Consider the following 17,287-nt stretch of genomic DNA (forward strand, 5'->3'; position numbering starts at 1 on the left):
CATGTACATATGTGTATACACAAGAATACACATTCTTATGGCTATATGCATACACAGACATATACACACAGCTCCAGACGGCTGGAAGCCCTGCCTTCTGCAGCACATAAACACAAAGAGTGATGCTAAGTGTGCTACAATGAAAACACAATATTCAGAGTTTCGAAGGGTTTGATGGAGGTTTAGAAAAAGTAATGCAATGAGCTAAAACTGAGTCCCACACTTGGTAAAATTTTCTCTTTTTTAAAATCTGAGATGCCTCATGAATTTGCATGTCATCCTGGTGTAAGAACCAAGATAATCTTTGTACTGTTCTAATTTTAGTGTCTGGGCTGTCAAAGCTAACACTTAGTATTAGCATTTAAACAAATCTCACTGGAGGGGAAAGTAAATCCAAACTTGGACACACTTTAAACATTTCCAGTAGGTTTTCTTTTAACTCCATCCTCTTGGCAATAGGAATGTGGAAGGGAAGGTTGCCTATGGGGTTAGTAATTTTAGAGCCTTAACTTCAAAGATTCTGCTGGCTTAAATATACATAAAATGATGGCCAATTCAAATAATATTTACAACTGATCGGTGAAGTGGTGCCATAAGGGGAATTTATGAATTAAGTCATTATGTATAAGCACAAGGACTTGGGATATGCCTTTAAAAGAAAATAGAAAGGCTATTGCTATCTGACCTAGTCAGAAATAAAGGATTCCATTTTAGCCTTCCCAGATGTGTTGGTAATGACCAAGAGAGTACTGACTTCTAATCACTGGGGCGAGTAGTTGGGCTGGTAGAGGACGAAACAGCCCCTGCCAATGTGAGAACCCAACTCATCCAAGGCTAAGGCAGAAGGCAACAGAGGAAATACGCTGTTAGTGCCCGCCCCCCACCCAAAAAAAAAAAAAAAAGGGCATCATTATGTCCGGAGAGTCTAGAGCTCTCTCTATATTCTGAAACTATTAATAAAGTAAACACACGTGGACATGAATGTGTATCAAAACCCTACTAATGTTTTTCCTATTGATTATCCTGTCCCCTTCACGGCAAGGCATGACCACAAATCTCAGCAATACAAGCTCATCACTTCTGGCAGAGGGAAGAGAAATGCATTTTCAGCTTTTCTAAATGAACACAATAATTAATGTGGCTGATTCAGATTGAAAAGGAGGGGGGAAAAAAAAGAAAAAAAAAAAAAAACCGCTGCCCAAGAATGAGTAAGAGTGCTGTGGATTGAGCTGCAGCCAAGGGCTCTAGGCTTGCCATGCACACTGCCTGTGGGGGAGCCAGATGCAGAAGGAAGTGACGATGCACTGGGGCGGGGGCGGGAGCGCCAGGTACAAATCTGTGTGACGGGAAGTGGAAAGATGGACAAGGTTGGCCACCCTCCCAATGGTTATGGGGACAGGGAAGGCAAACGGACCAGGTGCTCAGGGAGCTGCCTTGAAACAAAACCTGGTCAACCAATTCAAGAGTAAAAACGTGGAGCATGAACACATGTGGGCAATATTCATGGTGGAGTAAAATCTGTCCCCAGTAGTCTGTGTCCCACGGGAGCAATGACTATGAAGTCACTTCCTTTTTGGAAGCGGACCTTTGTTAGAACAGAACTCATACCAAAGTCTCTTTGAAGTCCCCTATAAGCCACCCCCTTTCCCATAGGGTGTGTGTGTGTCCATGAATGTGTGTGACCATGCATGCGCGTGTACACACACATGCACGCACACATGCATGCACACACACGCACATGCACACACAGGCACATGCACACACACGCACACACACACATACACGCACACACACGCACGCACACGCACATGCACGCACACACACGCACACACACACGCACACACACACACGCACGCACACACACAGCCTTTCTTCCTAAGTCTCAGCTTTAGGAGCCCTAACTCAGAGACCACTTACCGAGTTTCAATAGCCAGCCTTCTCGGTCTGGGTTGAAGAAAGTGTGAGTGAGGTCATTCCCGTCATCTTCTGGGATTTTAAAGGGTTCATTTTTTATGCTCTCATAGAGATTCTGGGATAAAAGATGACAATTTATGTCTCTGATTCTAGAAATATTTTTTCTTCCTCCCCTTTCTCTTCATTCATTCCACAAGCATTCATTATATGCCTACAGTAAGCCAAGCCTGCTGGGTGCTGAGACTAAAAGAATATGACCATTTCTGCTTTCAGGCAGCTCACAGTGACAAAATCAATAAGACTTCCCAATTAGGAAAATAAAGACAGCAGCTTGACTTCTATTCAAGCTTTTAGTTTCATATTTACAACCCACTGTCCCCTTCCTGATTCCGTAGCTGGGCCTCACTACCAACTCCTTAATGAAATTCACATGGTTAAATAAATTAAAAGAGGAGACCCTTGATAAACTGTATGTCTTTTCTTCCTTCCTACAAAAGACGATCCTGTTCCCAGTGAACTGTTTCTTGACTTGAATGAAGGCCACTCTTGCTTGCTTACCCGGAGTAGCTCCTCCGGCAGGTCTCCCCCATCATTGATGCCTCGGTTCATGGCAATGAACCTCTCCACAGTGGGCTTATCTTTGACATTGGGGTTGTGCAGACTGGTGTTCAACATGATGATGGCAAAGGAGAGGACATAACAAGTGTCTAAAGATGAGAGAAAAGCAAAGGGGAGCCGTTGTATGCTTAGATGACCAGAAACATCCTACCCACAAGAGCAAGAGATATCAGATGAAACCAGGAATAAAAAACCATGTTCTCAGCCACGTGCAGTGGCTCACGCCTGTAATCCCAGCACTTTGGGAGGCTGAGGCGGGTGGATAACAAGGTCAGGAGTTCAAGCCTAGCCTGACCAACATGGTGAAACCTTGTCTCTACTAAAAGAGAAAAATTAGCCGGGCATGGTGGCGTGCGCCTGCAATCCCAGTGACTCGGGAGGCTGAGGCAGCAGAATTGCTTGAACCTGGGAGGCAGAGGTTGTAGTGAGCCGAGACAGCGCCACTGCACTCCAGCCTGGGCGACAGAGCGAGACTCCATCTCAAAAAAAAAAAAAAAAAAGAAAGAAAAAAAAAGAAAAGAAAAGAAAAAGAAAAACAAGAAAAATCATGTTCTCCAAAGAATGGGATGAATCCAGATGAACGGGTACACTAGGGCACGCTGCTGTCTGAAAGGAGCAAGGCACGAAAGAGTAGATAAAGTATTCAAGACTTAAAGCTGTTTATTTTTTCAGATTGGAAAGGAGAATACACTGTAGAAACTCTGAAAAACACAAGGTATTTTTTTAAAAAATGACCTATAATGACCCATAATCCCACTATCTAGCAATAATTTATTTTGCTTTATTTTCTCTACGTAAATGTGTCTAGGTATAACTCATCACATATTTATCTCACAAACACATACTGCAACAAAATTGGAAACAAACTAATACATATATATGCTTTTTTGCTAATCTTAATATCATTCTCCTACGTCAATAAAAATTCTTTGTAACAACACCGGTTTTTTTAGTTTCTGTTTTTTGTTTTGAGACAGAGTCTCACTCTGTCACCCAGGCTGGAGTGCTGTGGGGCGATCATAGCTCGCTGCATGCCGTCTTAAACTCCTGGGCTCAAGAGATCCTCCTACCTCAGCCTCACAAATAGCTGGGACTACAGGCACAAGCCACCACACTTGGTTAATTTAAAAAAATTTTTGGCTGGGCGCGGTGGCTCAAGCCTGTAATCCCAGCACTTTGGGAGGCCGAGACGGGTGGATCACGAGGTCAGGAGATCAAGACCATCCTGGCTAACACAGTGAAACCCCGTCTCTACTAAAAAAATACAAAAAACTAGCCGGGTGAGGTGGCGGCACCTGTGGTCCCAGCTACTCGGGAGGCTGAGGCAGGAGATTGGCGTAGACCTGGGAGGCGGAGCTTGCAGTGAGCTGAGATCCGGCCACTGCACTCCAGCCTGGGCCACAGAGCGAGACTCCGTCTCAAAAAAAAAAAAAAAAAAAAAAAATTTTTTTGGAGACAGGGTCTTATAATGTTGCCCAGGCTGGTCTCAAACTCCTAGCCTCAAGCAATCCTCTCACCTCGGCCTCCCACCCAAGATGCTGACATTACAAGTGTGAGCTACTGCACACAGCTAAAATGTGCTTTTTAACAGTTGTGTATTTCATAGTTCAGAGGCACCACAATTGAAATTCACAGTGCCATACTGTCGGACTTCTGGATTATTTCCAACATTTTACTATTTTAAGTATCATTAAATAAATGTTCCTAGGCATGAATCTCAGTCCTTTTGTTTTAGAAATTATCTGGTGCCAAGAAAATAATCCAGTGTAAAATGCCCATCATAAACTAGGATAAATTATTATATTTACCCGTGGACTGGAACACGCCATTATTGCACTGACAGTATCGCTGGGCAAACGCCTCCATCATCCGGTCAATCTTCTGGGCCTCTCCAGGTAGCCGGAAGCTCCACAGGAACTGCCTGAGTGGGTAAAGACAGAGTGCTCCAGAACTCGAGGAGGCAATTTATTTCTCTATCAATTGTTAAACTGCCAATGGTTTTTTTCTTTCTTTCTTTTTGAGACAGAGTCTCACTCTGTCATCCAGGCTGGAGTGCAGTGGCATGATCTCAGCTCACTGCAACCTCCGCCTGTCAGATTCAAGCAATCTCCTGCCTCAGCCTCCAAGTAGCTGGGACTACAGGCACCCGCCGCCACGCCTGGCTAATTTTTTGTATTTTTAGTAGAAACAGGGTTTCACCATGCTGGCCAGGCTGGTCTCGAACTCCTGGCCTCAAGCGATCCACCCGCCTCAGCCTCCCAAAATGCTGGGAGTACAGGCTTGAGCCACCATGCCTGGCCACGGACAATGATTTTTTAACATCAAAGTGCAAAGGGAGCCCTGCTGGGCTTCAGCCTTCTGTTCTATAACTGAACAGATGCAAAGTTGCCATCCACACCACTGTTATTTTAATCAAGAGTAAAAGTTTTCTTAGGAAAAAGTGAAAAATTAGGACGGAAACCATTCCTACTGAGGAGTGGTTTCCCTCCTCAGAATAATCTACAAGACTGAAACATAGATAATGCTCATTTTAAACAAACCCTATTTCCGGAAAACAAGATGGGTGACAGAAAAAGAGGAGACTATCTTATCAAAGCATTAACAATTGATCCCTTTAAGGCAAAGAAAGACCCACAGCTGACAGGTTTAATTGTGGATTATTTCCATCCAGCTAAATGATAGCACAAAAGATGAAGTCATTATTTACACCTACAGCAGTGAAAATACAGAATGACAGTTTCTTAAAAGGTACAAGGTAACAAATCTAATAAAAAATTAAGGTTTACTGTTTTTCTTTCCAAAATGAAATGCATAACTACTTATTCCAGGGCAGGAAATTAAGGGATTTTCTTTTTTTTTTTTTGAGACGGAGTCTCGCTCTGTAGCCCGGGCTGGAGTGCAGTGGCCGGATCTCAGCTCACTGCAAGCTCCGCCTCCCGAGTTTACGCCATTCTCCTGCCTCAGCCTCCTGAGTAACTGGGACTACAGGCGCCCGCCACATCGCCTGGCTAGTTTTTTTGTATTTTTTTAGTAGAGATGGGGTTTCACCGTGTTAGCCAGGATGGTCTTGATCTCCTGACCTCGTGGTCCACCCGTCTCGGCCTCCCAAAGTGCTGGGATTACAGGCTTGAGCCACCGCGCCCGGCAATTAAGGGATTTTCTAAACTGAAAAATTTAAAAATTTAAGTATTCATCAATTTCTAAAATCTCAAATGTAAGACTCAAGGAAGAGTGTTACAGAATCTGCCTCTGGAACGTAACAGAACTGAATTCCCCTTGACCATCCAGTCATTTCCAGTCAGAGACCAACAGATTTCTTCCCTCCAAAATATTCAAAATCATACCCAAAGATATAATTCCAATAAAATGGCACCCAGAACAGACTCATGATCAAAGGCTGGCCTCCCACTCCTTCCAAAGCGGCTCACCTCAAGAATACTCACCGTAGTGCCTGGACGAGATTAAGATCAGTGAACTCGTGCAGCTCCACAAATGCATGAAGAACCTGAATATTAAACTCATCTCTATCGAGAAAAGACAAAAAATGGGAGAGAAAGCAGGAGTCAGACACTGACACTGAGAATCTCCAGGCAGGCCATGTCTCCCACACTCCGTCCTGTGGCTGTCCGGACAGCTACTCGCGCACACTGTCAGCAAGAAGACTGGCTAGCTCTGCTGGCTGGCTAAACAAGCTGGATGTCCCCATGACTCCCGGACAGACCCACCACTATTCCCCAGAAAAGCCTCCCCTCAACACCAGTGTGGCTACAGATGCTTTAAGGCAAAAACCCCTCCAAGAACTTAAAGCGTATTTGGGTTTGTTTCTTGGTGTCATTCCTGAACAGCCTTCCCTAGCACGCGCGTCCCCGCGGCCTTGCCTCTCCCCCAGGTAGTCTCCGATGGCCGTCTTGTTGAGCCCTTCGCCTTTGTATAAGAACTGGGCGATGTCTTCACAAGTGTTCTTCAGCAGGCCGTTCTCTATCAAGAACTGGATCCCCTAGGAAAAGACAATGAAGACGCCAATGATGCTTTGCTGGGAAACAGCTAGAAAGAAGAGGAAAGGGCACAGGAGGAAACGGGTGTGGGTGCACTGGAATATTTAATAAATAGTTGCTAGCTGACCTAACAAGCCGGAGGGTCACAGTTTAGGAACAAGGGCTTAGCGCATAACGTGTGCTCTACAAAACGGCAACGTGAACTGTAACACTTGGAAAGAAACGTTTTTAGGGTCTATCTGAGCACTACAAAAAAACCCCATCTAATATGGACCACTTCCCGCTTCTTTCTCACTTACCTTTTTAGGGTCCATATTAAATTTTTTCCTGCCCATGGCTACCTGTTTGTTCCTCTGCATGTTTTTCCTGTAAAACAACCATCACAGCCATTTTAGTACTTCAGGCCATTGGAAAGGCTGGAAAGACTAGTATACCATTTCCACATGCGTCCACTGATGTACACGGATTTTTGAAAGATTTATGCAGGAAAGCAACAGGCATAATCTGGTGGAACTATGAAAGGCCAGCTGAACCCTGAAGCCTGAACCTGGCCCAAGCCCATGTGCTCCTTCTACCCTGGATCAGAGGCTTTCTCTTTCTTTATTTTTTCAGACAGGGTCTCTCTCTGCCCAAAGGCTGAAGTGCAGTGGCGCTACCTCGGCTCATTGCGACCTCTGCCTCCTGGGCTCAAGTGATCCTTCCACCTCAGCCTTCCAAGTAGCTGGGACCACAGGCGCATGCCACCATGCCCTGTTATTTTTTATTTTATTTTATTTTTTGGTGGAGACAGGGTCTCACTGTGCTGCCCAGGCTGGTCTTGAACTCTTGGGCTTAAGCGATCCACCGGCCTCGGCCTCCCAAAGTGCTAGAATGACAGGCACGAGCCGCTGTACCCGGCCAGTTTTCTTTTTTAATATGATTTTTTAAAAAACTTTATCAGGGTATAATTTACTTATAATATTCCTACTGTAGGTACATGTTTGAATTTTTAGTATACTAAGTTGTGCAACATCACCATAGTTCAGTTTTAGAACATTTTCATCCCCCCCTACAGAATTTCTCACATCTTTTTACAGTGAATCCTCACTTCTGCCTCCATCCTCAGGCAACTATTAATCTATTTTCTGTCTCCATAGATTTGCCTATTCTGGACATATCATACAAACAGAGTCATAAAAGATGTGGATTTTCAGATCTGGCTTCTTTCATTAGCATAATGCTGTCAAGGTCATCGTGCTGGAGTGTGGGCCACTACAACATGCTTTCTTGCTGCTGCGTCATCTTCCACGGTACGGATAAACCACATCTGTTTATCCATTCACCAGATGATGGACTGTTTGCAGTTTGGGACGATTATGCAGAAGGCCGCTAGCAGCATTTGTGTACAGGTCTTTGTGTGGAAACATGTTTTCCTTTCCCCTGCGGAGATATCCAGGGCTGGACACTGCTGGGTCATATGGTACATCGATATTTAACTTTTTAAGAAGCTGCTAATAGGCAGTTTTCTTGACTGTATCAGAATGAAAAATGCAGATTCACAGACCATGCTTCTCACAGTCTGATCCACCAACCAGCAGCCTTGGGAGCATGTCCAATATGAAGACGCTCCGCTCGTTTATACATCTGCGCCACCTGGGGCTCATCAAAACAGATCCCATGTCTGAGAAGCGGCCTGTGCTTCTGTGCGTTTAACACGATCCCATGTGTGGAGTCTCAGTAGCAAGGCTCTGGACTGGCTGAGTCACTCAAAGTACAAGGGGCAGAACCTAGGAATCTGAATTTTTAAAACCTTCTGCAGTAATTCTGGTGTGCACCCAAATTTAAGAACCACTGCCATCAATGTCAATAGTAATTGTATAATCTCTGAGAGCAAAAGAGTTGCCTAGAAACAAAATCATAACATGTTATTGCCTTGAAAAATACAGGTATTCTCTAGCTAAATCCATGGAGGGAAGAACATCTTCCTAAGTGTTTTGAGAGTTGGCGTTTTTTATTGTTTTTGTTCCAGGCAGGCTCTTGCTGTGTCGCCCAGGCTGGAGTACAGTGGTGAGACTGTGGCTCACTGCAACCTTTAACTCCTGAGCTCAAGTGATCCTCAGGCCCCAGCCTCCTGAGTGAGTAGACTACAGGCCGGTGCCACCACAACTGGCTACTTCTTAAAACATTTTGTAGAGACAGGGTCTTCCTATGTAGCCCAGGCTGGTCTTAAACTCCTGGCCTCAAGCAATCTTCCCACCTTAGTCTCCCAAAATGCTGGTACTATAGGCGTGAGCCATCACATCCAGCCTGTTTTGACCTTTTGAAAGGAACACCTGAAAACTGTGAGTAGTATCAGAACTTCCAGGTGTAAGATAATCTGGGATCCCCTGTGAACAGCTGCTTTAAGAAACCAAGTCACAGGGGAAACACCATTTAATTTCAGCCAGAATTAAGGGTTATGACCAGATATCTAGAAATTCCTATTTAACTAAAATGACCATCTAATCATTTCTTTCTAAATCCAGTAAGATTACTTTGATCAGTATTTCCAAACAAATACCACAAGCAAAGGCCTGTTTCATGGTTTCCAGTGTAAGTAGCGAGGCAGCGTCGGAGGTGCCCACAGAAGCGAGGAGTGAAACTACTGGGAATACTCAACTTCCTGGGCCTCAGTCCGGTCCTTCACCAAAGGCTTTCCTGCAGCCACCAGAACGCACACTCCCAGATCTCTGCCAGCCACAATCTGTGCCACACGACTGCCCAGGACACACACCAGAGATGGTGCCCTCATTTCACTAGCTAGCCAGCTCACTTCTCCATCTGCTCCACTTGGAGCCCCTATAGCTCCAGGCCCTAGGCAGCTACCTCTCTAAGGGGCCTTCCCCAGTCTACACAGGTCTGACACCCCAGTAAGGTGTCCAAAGCAAAACAGCTGTTACTGCTACTGGACCGCCTTAGTTAACTGATGCGTATACATTTCAGAAAGTGAAATCTTGTACTACAGGAGCATATTATTTTTGCTTGATTAAATAGTATTTAGGATAATTTCTACATAATGCTGGCATCAGGTCGTTGATGAGAAACATGAATTCTCTCCTGTGGGAAAGTCCGAGCAAATGCAATGCCTGCCTGAGAAACAAATGCAGGTGAGCCTGAGTACCCGTATGGACGGATCCTCGGGGACCTGCAGAATCACTTCCCGCTTGGTGCTTTCCATACTGGAAACCCATTTGAAGTTCCAGATTCAAAAACAGTAATAACCTAACAACCACTCCCTGACTCACAACTTCAGATGCAGTTCATGAATTACAAGTCTTCCCAAATTCACTGGCTGAGTACTTTGAATGCACTCACATTCCTGGTGTCTGCATTTCCTTGATGTTCTATGGTAACTGACAGAGAATTAATCAAGAGAAAAAAACAAAGCGCACACTGAATTCTGAATATGTGTGTGCGGACACCAGAATATACAGAAGGAAACATACCAAAATATGAATCCTGATTATCTCTGGGATAAGTGTTTATGAGAAATTTGTTTTTTATACTTTTTTGTGTTTTACCAATTTTCTGCAATAAAGGTATATTACCTTTATAACCTGAAAAAAGCCATTTTTTTACATTTTTAAGATCGAGGTAAAATTTACATTTAACAAAATGCGCACATCTTAAGTGTACAGTTCAATATGTTTTGATGAGTGTGTACACCCTTGAAGCACCACTCAGATTAACACAGAATATTCCCGTCATCCCTGTAAGTTCCCTATGGCCCTTCCTAGTCAACCCCACCCCACCCTACCCCAGCAACCACCTCGGAGGCAGCCACTGTTACGATTTCTGCCAGCACAGCTTAGTTTGTGTGTTCTAGACGCTCATGCATGGAAGCACACGGTGCCCACAGTTTCTTTTACTCATCACAATGTTTGTGAGATTTATCTGTGCTGCTGCATGCTAGCAGTTCATTCCTTCACACTGCTGAGTAATAGTCTATTACCTCGACCTGTTTATCCAGTAACCTGCTGGCAGGCATTCAGGCTATTTCCAGCTTTTGGTTATTTTATATAAGAATGCTATAGATATTCTAGTACAAGTCTTTGTATGGACATGTTTTCATTTCTCTTAAGTAACTAGGAGTTGAATTGCTGATGAAACTGCCAAACTTCTTTCCCAAATGGTTATACCATTTTATTCTCGCTAGCACTTGCCAACATGAGGTGCCATCCATCTTTTTAATTCTAGCCATCCTAGTGGATGTAAAATACCGTTTCATGGTGGTTTTAATTGCACCCCCTTACAACTAATGATGTTAAGCATTTTTCATGTGTCAACTATATATAAGGCTTCTTTTGTAAAGTGTCCAAGATTTTTGCCCATTTTTTTATTTGGGCTGTCTTTCTATCACATATTCTAGATACGAGTCCCTTTTCAGATATATTTGTTGCAAATATTTACTTCTAATCTGTTGCCTGTTCATTTCTTTTCATAGTTTTATCTTTTACAAAAGTAGAAGTTTTAAATTTTTATGAACTCCAACATATCCGTTTCATTTAAGCAACAAGTATTTAACATGGAAAGAGGGGAAACTAATCCAAAATACCAAATGAACAATACAGAGACTGGCCGTGATGAGCTGGCCGCCTTCTGTGGAGTACTCAGCCTCACTACACCTTGATGGCACTGCCCATAGGAGTCTAAAACAACAAATCAAACAGTCCTATGAAGCCAGACAGGAAGACTTAGGCTTAGAAAAATACAGACGTAGTGAATTGGAAACAGCCCATTTACTGCCTTAAGCAGTCAGAAAATGGTCTGGGAACCCCATTCAAAACTAGACTCTCAAAGTCACTAACATTTCATGTAAATAAAAGAAAAAAAAGCAAAGAGTCCTTGTCCTTTTATACTATAATTGCATTTCTACATTTTCTTCCCTTAAGCATTGGGAAGGTACAAATAAGCTTGTGATTATACTCAGACAGGACTGGGCACTCCGGCCCTTAGAAATTGTATCAGCAGCATTCATGAAGCTTTTCCTTTACACAAAGGAAAAACAGACACTTTAAAACGCACACACACAGTGGACAACAGAGGGGAGTACTTCACATACAATTCAGGGGCAGTTTAAGGCTTTCTGGGGCCTTTGACGTTCTCCCGTTCAATTTTTTTTTTTTTTTTTTTTTTTGAGACGGAGTCTCGCTCTGTCACCAGGCTGGAGTGCAGCGGTGTGACCTCAGCTCACTGCAACCTCCGCCTCCCAGGTTCAAGCAATCCTCCTGCCTCAGCCTCCCAAGTAGCTGGGACTACAGGCGCCTGCCACCACGCCCAGCTGATTTTTGTATTTGTAGTAGAGACAAGGCTTCACCATGTTGGCCAGGATGGTCTCAATCTCTTGACCTCATGATCCACCCGCCTCGGCCTCCCAAAGTGCTGGAAATACAGCTGTGAGCCACCGCGCCCGGCCTCCGGTTCAATTTTTCAACAATGGAAGAACCTCCTATGTTCAGGAGGCCTTGTGGTGAAGGATGAAAGGCAGAAATGATGGGTGTATATGTGCTTGCTAGAACTAGAAAGACACAAAGCTGACTTTTTCCTTCAATATGCCACGTAAGCGTAATTAAGGCCTGGGTGCTTAAGAAACTACAACCACGAAAGTCACCCAGCAGCAGGGCAGACTCACCTTTCCTCTGTGGATCCCAGGTTTTCAATTTCATTAGCTACTTCTGCTATCTCATCCTTCAGCCTCTGTAAAACAGACAGTCCAGAGTTAGCAGGAAAGGGAAATGCAGATCAAATTAAAACTTCTAAAATCTCACATAACTCCCTCCAACCAAAGACAAAATAAAATAAAGCAAAATGAAACAAAATACCACAAAAATGCAAAAAAAGTAAATTAGGAAAATTCATCTGTTTCAGAAATATTTATTGACTGCCTACCAAATAGTAAGCATTCCAGAAAATACCAAGGTAGAAAAGGATACAGCCTCTGACCTCAAAGAGTTTACGGTCTAGGAAAGTTTATAAGAATATATGCTATGTAAAAAAAAACTGGTTGCCGCATCACAATCTTTCAGAACAAATCTGCAGCTAACTAAATACAACTGTGCCAGAAAATTCAGAGGACAAAGTCTCCTACCCAAATCCCAGGCTGCAGAGCCAGCAGTAGCTGTGCCAGGGCAACACTGCCACCAAGTGGCTGGCAAAAGGAATGTCTGATCAAATCGACAGAGTGGCATGGTGGGTGCATCCACACCCACCCTCCTCATTCCAGCACAGCCTTGGTCAGAATGGATGGGCTCTCACATGGAAGCGGGGCTTCAGTGGAGAGCTGCTCATCTTTCTCAGGACCTACCAGTAAAGCAGGAGTCAAACGATCAGGGAGAACTATCAAAATATACTTAACTCCAGAGCAAGTCAAGTCTTTCCTCATTTTGCTTCTTTGGGCAACAGGATTCCCTCCTTAACCCCACTCCTAATGTTTTACAAAGAATTCTAAAAGAATAACATCTACTGCCTTAGGGTGAAAATAATCCAACTATTGGCTTCTAGACTTATTTCCTACAAAGCTTGATAGTTACGGAAAGGAACTTGGAAAAATAGTAAAATTGCTATCACTAAGTACACCTATAGAGACCAGAAATTTGCTGTCTTTTGTGCTAAGTCCTTACAAGTACATAGTAGGTGTTTTCATGATCTGACAGATGAAGAAACTCAAGTTCAAGGAACCAGAACTCTCCTGTCTCAGATCATCCAGCTAGTAAGCGGCAGAGCCAGGGCCGGGGTGTGGGCCGAGCTTCGCCTGGAGCCCACGTTCTCACTGCCTCCCCTCATCCACCCTGTTCCACAAGGGCAAACACAGCAGAGAGGACTACTCAGGAGACAGGAGTTCTGCAGGGTGTCTCCAGCTCTGACAACCGACCAGCTGGGTGAACCCGGACCAGCCACTCAAGCTCTCTGACATTCCATCTCCTCAGCTGTGGAGGAAAGGTAATTATCAACACCTACACTTTGTGCAGAGCTGTAGTGAGGGCAGGTCAAAAGTGTCCGGAGGAGACACTCTGCAAAGGATACCCTTTTATACAAATGGGACTGCCACTGCCGTTCTTCGGTTGGTGAAACCACCATGCCACTCTCCTACCTGAATGTCAGCCAGCAGCTCCTGTTTTCTTCGTCGGATGTTCTCCAGTTCTTGACGCTCCTCTGCGGTCAGGTCACTGGGAACTACAAAAATGGAGGGCAGTGTTACTAAGAAAGCTTTTATCTCGACAAAAATCAAGAAAGATCCAGAGGCCACGAAAGGAGAAAGATACCAAGAAAGAAACTAGAAAGCCAGTTTCAGAAGCCAGACTGAGTGACAGAAATAGTTATGGCTCCAATTCTTATCAGATTTTCTAAAGAAAGGAAGGCCCTTAAATCACACAGAAAAGCTCTAAGAAAGGAACTCTTGGAAGGAAAAACAAGAGAGAAGAGATTACTGAAGGTTAAATTAGGTTGGCTATGAATGAAAAAGGATGAATATTAGCTGAGTGCCTGGCCATTTTCATCCCTTCCAGCTAGGAGACTTCAGGCTGACGTTTAATTAATCTCTCTAGGCCTCAGCTCCCTCATGGTCGAAAACAGAGCAGTACCGCCTCATTGAGCTGAGCTCCAACATGGAAAGATGTCCATGACCCCTGAAGTGGGGAGGGGAGGCAAGAGGCAAAGCAACATGTACGAACAATTTTGTGCCATCTCTGGGAGGGGTCTGGAGAAAGAGACTATGTATACACTGAGAACTAAAAGACGTCTAGAATATATACCTAAAATTAGTGCTTAACTCTGGGAACAGGGATTATGGGACTTCCTCTTTCTGCTTCATACCTTTCTTCATTGTTTGGATGTTTTACAATGTGCTCTTTTCATCAGAACAAGGTTACTTAATTCCCAGATCACAGCTCTTACCACAATACCCTTCTGCAATCCTCCAATGGCTCAATCTCCCCCACCTATACAAACAGGAGATTTGGACAGACACCCTCTAAAATGACCCTTCAAGCATACTGTGGGAAGCTATGTGGACCAATGAGAAGAACAAGCATTAGAATCAAGCAAACCAGGTTCAAATCCTAGCTCCAATCTACCAAATATCAAATTAGGTCACTTCAGACAAGTTATGTAACCTATTTGGGCCACACTTCATCATCAATAAAGTGGCCCCACTATCACCCACTTGATAAGGATGATGTAGAGTAAATTAAGGTGCCTCAAACCCTGCCTGGTGCTGAGCAGAAGCTCAGCTCTCGTTCCCTCCGTGGCACAGCAAAGGGCACCCACACTCCCAAGGGTAGGGGTGGTGTGAGTGTCCTTCTATCCTCAGTGGGTGCCTATGTGAGCCTGAGCTGCGCTGTACAATATGGGGGCCAGGAGCCCCAAGTGACATTAACTTGAAATGTGACCACCTGGTTTGAGATGTGCGGTATGTATAAAATATACACTGAGGCCGGGCGTGGTGGCTCACGCCTGGAATCCCAGCACTTTGGGAGGCCGAGGTGGGCAGATCACGAGGTCAGGAGATCAAGATCATCCTGGCTAACATGGTGAAACCCCGTCTCTACCAAAAATACAAAAAATTACTCGGGTGTGGTGGCGGGTGCCTGTAGTCCCAGCTACTCGGGAGGCTGAGGCAGGAGAATGGCATGAACCTGGGAGGCGGAGCTTGCAGTGAGCTGAGATCGCGCCACTGCACTCCAGCCCGGGCAACAGAGCAAGACTCTTATCTCAAAAAAAAAAAAAAGAAAAAAAAAAAAAATATATACACACACACACACACACACACACACACACACACCCCACACACACACCCACCAAACTTTCTATAAAAACAAAGGAAAATTACTTTTTAATATTGATTGCACATTGATATAACTTAATAAAATGTATTACTTTAATTGATCTCAAAGGAACTACTATGAAATAAATGTGCATCTATGGCTATTTTATATTTCTAGACAGCACAGAGTTGGAATAACATCTCTACTTGAGAGCACAGTTAGGTTACACATAACTTCCCTCTGCCCGTGGCATTAAAACTTAATCTACCACATTCAGGGAACAGTTACTTTCCCCAAATATTTCATAAAAATCACAACAAGAAGGTAGAAGCAATAGACTACAGTGAAGCCTACAGAGTGGGTTAATTAGCTACATTAGAAAAGCCAAATTTTTCCTTTTTTTTTTAACCTAGTTTTTCCCTATCCTTCTCTAAAAAAGTGTGTTTTTTAAACATCTCAAAATCCAAAATAAGAAATGCATTTCAGTCCAGGCCTGGTGGCTCACGCCTGTAATCCCAGCACTTTGGGAGGCCAAAGCGGGCAGACTGCTTGAGCCCAGGAGTTTGAGACCAGCCTGGGCAACATGGTGAAACCCTGTCTTTACTTAAAACACACAAAAATTAGCTGGGCATGGTGGCATGCGACTATAGTTCCAGCTACTCGGGGGGGCTGAGGTAGGATTGCTTGAGCCTGGGGTGCAGAAGTTGCTGTGAGCCAAGATGGCACCACTGCACTCCAGCCTGGGCAACAGAGCCAGACCTGGTTAAAAAAAAAAAAAAAAAAACAGAGAGAGAGAGAGAAAAGAAAGAAAAAGAAAAGAAATGCATTTTGTCTCATGACCCAATCTCCACCATACATAAAAGTATCAAAAATAATACCTCACCATGTGAAATGCATTGATATTTTCTGTTATTTCACTGTGAGCTTTCTTAACAGTGGCTTAGTCCAGTAAACTGATTTTATGGCTGCGTGTGGTAGTTCACACCTGTAATCCCAACACTTTGGGAGGCTGAGGTGGGTGGATTACCTGAGGTAAGGAGTTCGAGACCAGCCTGGCCAACATGGTGAAACCCCATCTCTACCAAAAATACAAAAAATTAGCCAGGCGTGGTGGTGAACACCTGTAATCCCAGCTACTCGGGAGGCTGAGGCAGAAGAATCGCTTGAAGCCGGGAGGTGAAGGTCGCGGTGAGCCAAGATCATGCCATTGCACTCCAGCCTAGGCAACAAGAGGAAAACTCTGTCTCCAAAAAAATAATGATTAAAAATTTAAAAAATTGGCTGGGCGCGGTGGCTCAAGCCTGTAATCCCAGCACTTTGGGAGGCCGAGACGGGCAGATCATGAGGTCAGGAGATCGAGACCATCCTGGCTAACACGGTGAAACCCTGTCTACTAAAAAATACAAAAAACTAGCCAGGCAAGGTGGCGGGCGCCTGTAGTCCCAGCTACTCGGGAGGCTGAGGCAGGAGAATGGCATAAGCTTGCAGTGAGCTGAGATCCGGCCACTGCACTCCAGCCTGGGCGACAGAGCGAGACTCCATCTCAAAAAAAAAAAATTTTTTTAAAAAATTATTTCATAATCAATTAGGTAATTGTATAATTACCTAATATACTGAGTCCTGTGGTTTGAAAAACACTCTTCCTTTAGAGGCTGGAAGAGACAACCACTCTCAAGATCCCAACAGACCAACTAAATCCAACTCAGGTCACCTTGACAAGAGTGGGCTTTATATTGCGTCCCTGAGAACTCAAGGGTGATCACTCAGGTGTGTGTACTGGAGGATGGAGCCTTAAATAAGATCACCTACACACCTGCACTCCAGTCCCATTCCTGTGTCAAGATCCAGGCTTTCAGCTCAGCAATCCATCAGCATTATACGGATTCTAACTCTGCACCGCCCCCCGAAACCCACCACCCCACACGCTTCTTCCCAGGCTGAACAGTTCTGCCAACATTAAAAAAAAAAACTATTAAAATG

At 44.3% G+C, this 17,287-nt stretch overlaps 1 protein-coding gene across 6 annotated transcripts in view; it reads right to left on the reverse strand.

Annotated features, from left to right (window-relative positions):
• CYTH1 (cytohesin 1) overlaps nucleotides 1-17,287 on the reverse strand; it is a 108,404-nt gene that overhangs the window by 19,911 nt on the left and 71,206 nt on the right. For 4 of the 6 annotated variants that reach the window (XM_033182441.1, XM_033182445.1, XM_033182444.1 and 1 more), the window contains exons 2-9: nucleotides 13,636-13,718; nucleotides 12,178-12,242; nucleotides 6,827-6,893; nucleotides 6,411-6,529; nucleotides 5,976-6,056; nucleotides 4,341-4,453; nucleotides 2,473-2,621; nucleotides 1,918-2,029 (exon numbers count right to left, since the gene is read on the reverse strand). In XM_033182441.1, the coding sequence (XP_033038332.1) occupies nucleotides 1,918-2,029; nucleotides 2,473-2,621; nucleotides 4,341-4,453; nucleotides 5,976-6,056; nucleotides 6,411-6,529; nucleotides 6,827-6,893; nucleotides 12,178-12,242; nucleotides 13,636-13,718 (789 nt within the window). Of the gene's footprint in view, nucleotides 1-1,639; nucleotides 1,643-1,916; nucleotides 2,030-2,472; nucleotides 2,622-4,340; nucleotides 4,454-5,975; nucleotides 6,057-6,410; nucleotides 6,530-6,826; nucleotides 6,894-12,177; nucleotides 12,243-13,635; nucleotides 13,719-17,287 lie in introns of all 6 variants that reach the window. The other 2 variants (XM_033182439.1, XM_033182442.1) reach the window with 2 other exon arrangements.

This window comes from Trachypithecus francoisi, unplaced genomic scaffold (genome assembly GCF_009764315.1).
Source record: "Trachypithecus francoisi isolate TF-2019V2 unplaced genomic scaffold, Tfra_2.0 Lachesis_group20, whole genome shotgun sequence".
In the NCBI taxonomy this organism is placed as follows: Eukaryota; Metazoa; Chordata; class Mammalia; order Primates; family Cercopithecidae; genus Trachypithecus; species Trachypithecus francoisi.